This window comes from Charadrius vociferus, unplaced genomic scaffold, assembly GCF_000708025.1.
Source record: "Charadrius vociferus isolate BGI_N301 unplaced genomic scaffold, ASM70802v2 C15163318, whole genome shotgun sequence".
NCBI classification, from domain to species: domain Eukaryota; kingdom Metazoa; phylum Chordata; class Aves; order Charadriiformes; family Charadriidae; genus Charadrius; species Charadrius vociferus.
The window spans coordinates 1-424 of record NW_009655629.1 but is presented as its reverse complement, the minus strand read 5'-3'; the positions used below and the strand labels follow the sequence as shown (position 1 = coordinate 424).

Sequence of the window (424 nt, the reverse complement as noted above, 5' to 3'; positions counted from 1 at the left end):
AGGTCTTAGAGTGTCTCCCGGTCCCTCGTGATGCTGTACATTCGCAGAGAGTACTCACTGCCATTGCTGAGTGTGTTGCCCCAGCCAGAGATTAGGCATGTGGTGCCTGTGGCCACACAGCTGGTAGGCAGAGGAACCGTTTGGACAGCTCGGTTGAGCTGGGCTGGTACGTCAAGCTTGATGAGCATGATGTCATTGTCCAGTGTCATGGAGCTGTAGCCAGGGTGGCGGATGACTTTAGCTGAATTAATGAACTGCTCTGTCGATTCTGTGAGTTCCAGGTTATGTTTCCCCAGCTGCACTTGGATGCGACTGGAAAAGAGAAGGAATGGCATACACTTTACTGTTACTGACCGATTAGGAGGAACCTCCCCGTCACCGTATGCACTCGCTTCAACATCACTGTTGCACTAGCTGTTATCTT

General features: G+C 51.4%; 1 protein-coding gene across 1 annotated transcript; it reads right to left on the bottom strand.

The window, feature by feature from the left end:
* Positions 1-5: 5 nt before the first annotated feature.
* On the bottom strand, positions 6-312 carry LOC104293663 (trypsin-like; the record flags this gene model as incomplete). The annotated part of the gene is made up of 1 exon (XM_009893181.1): positions 6-312. A coding segment is annotated over one exon (307 nt), but the record flags the coding sequence as incomplete, so codon positions are not given.
* Between the last annotated feature and the right edge of the window lie 112 nt (positions 313-424).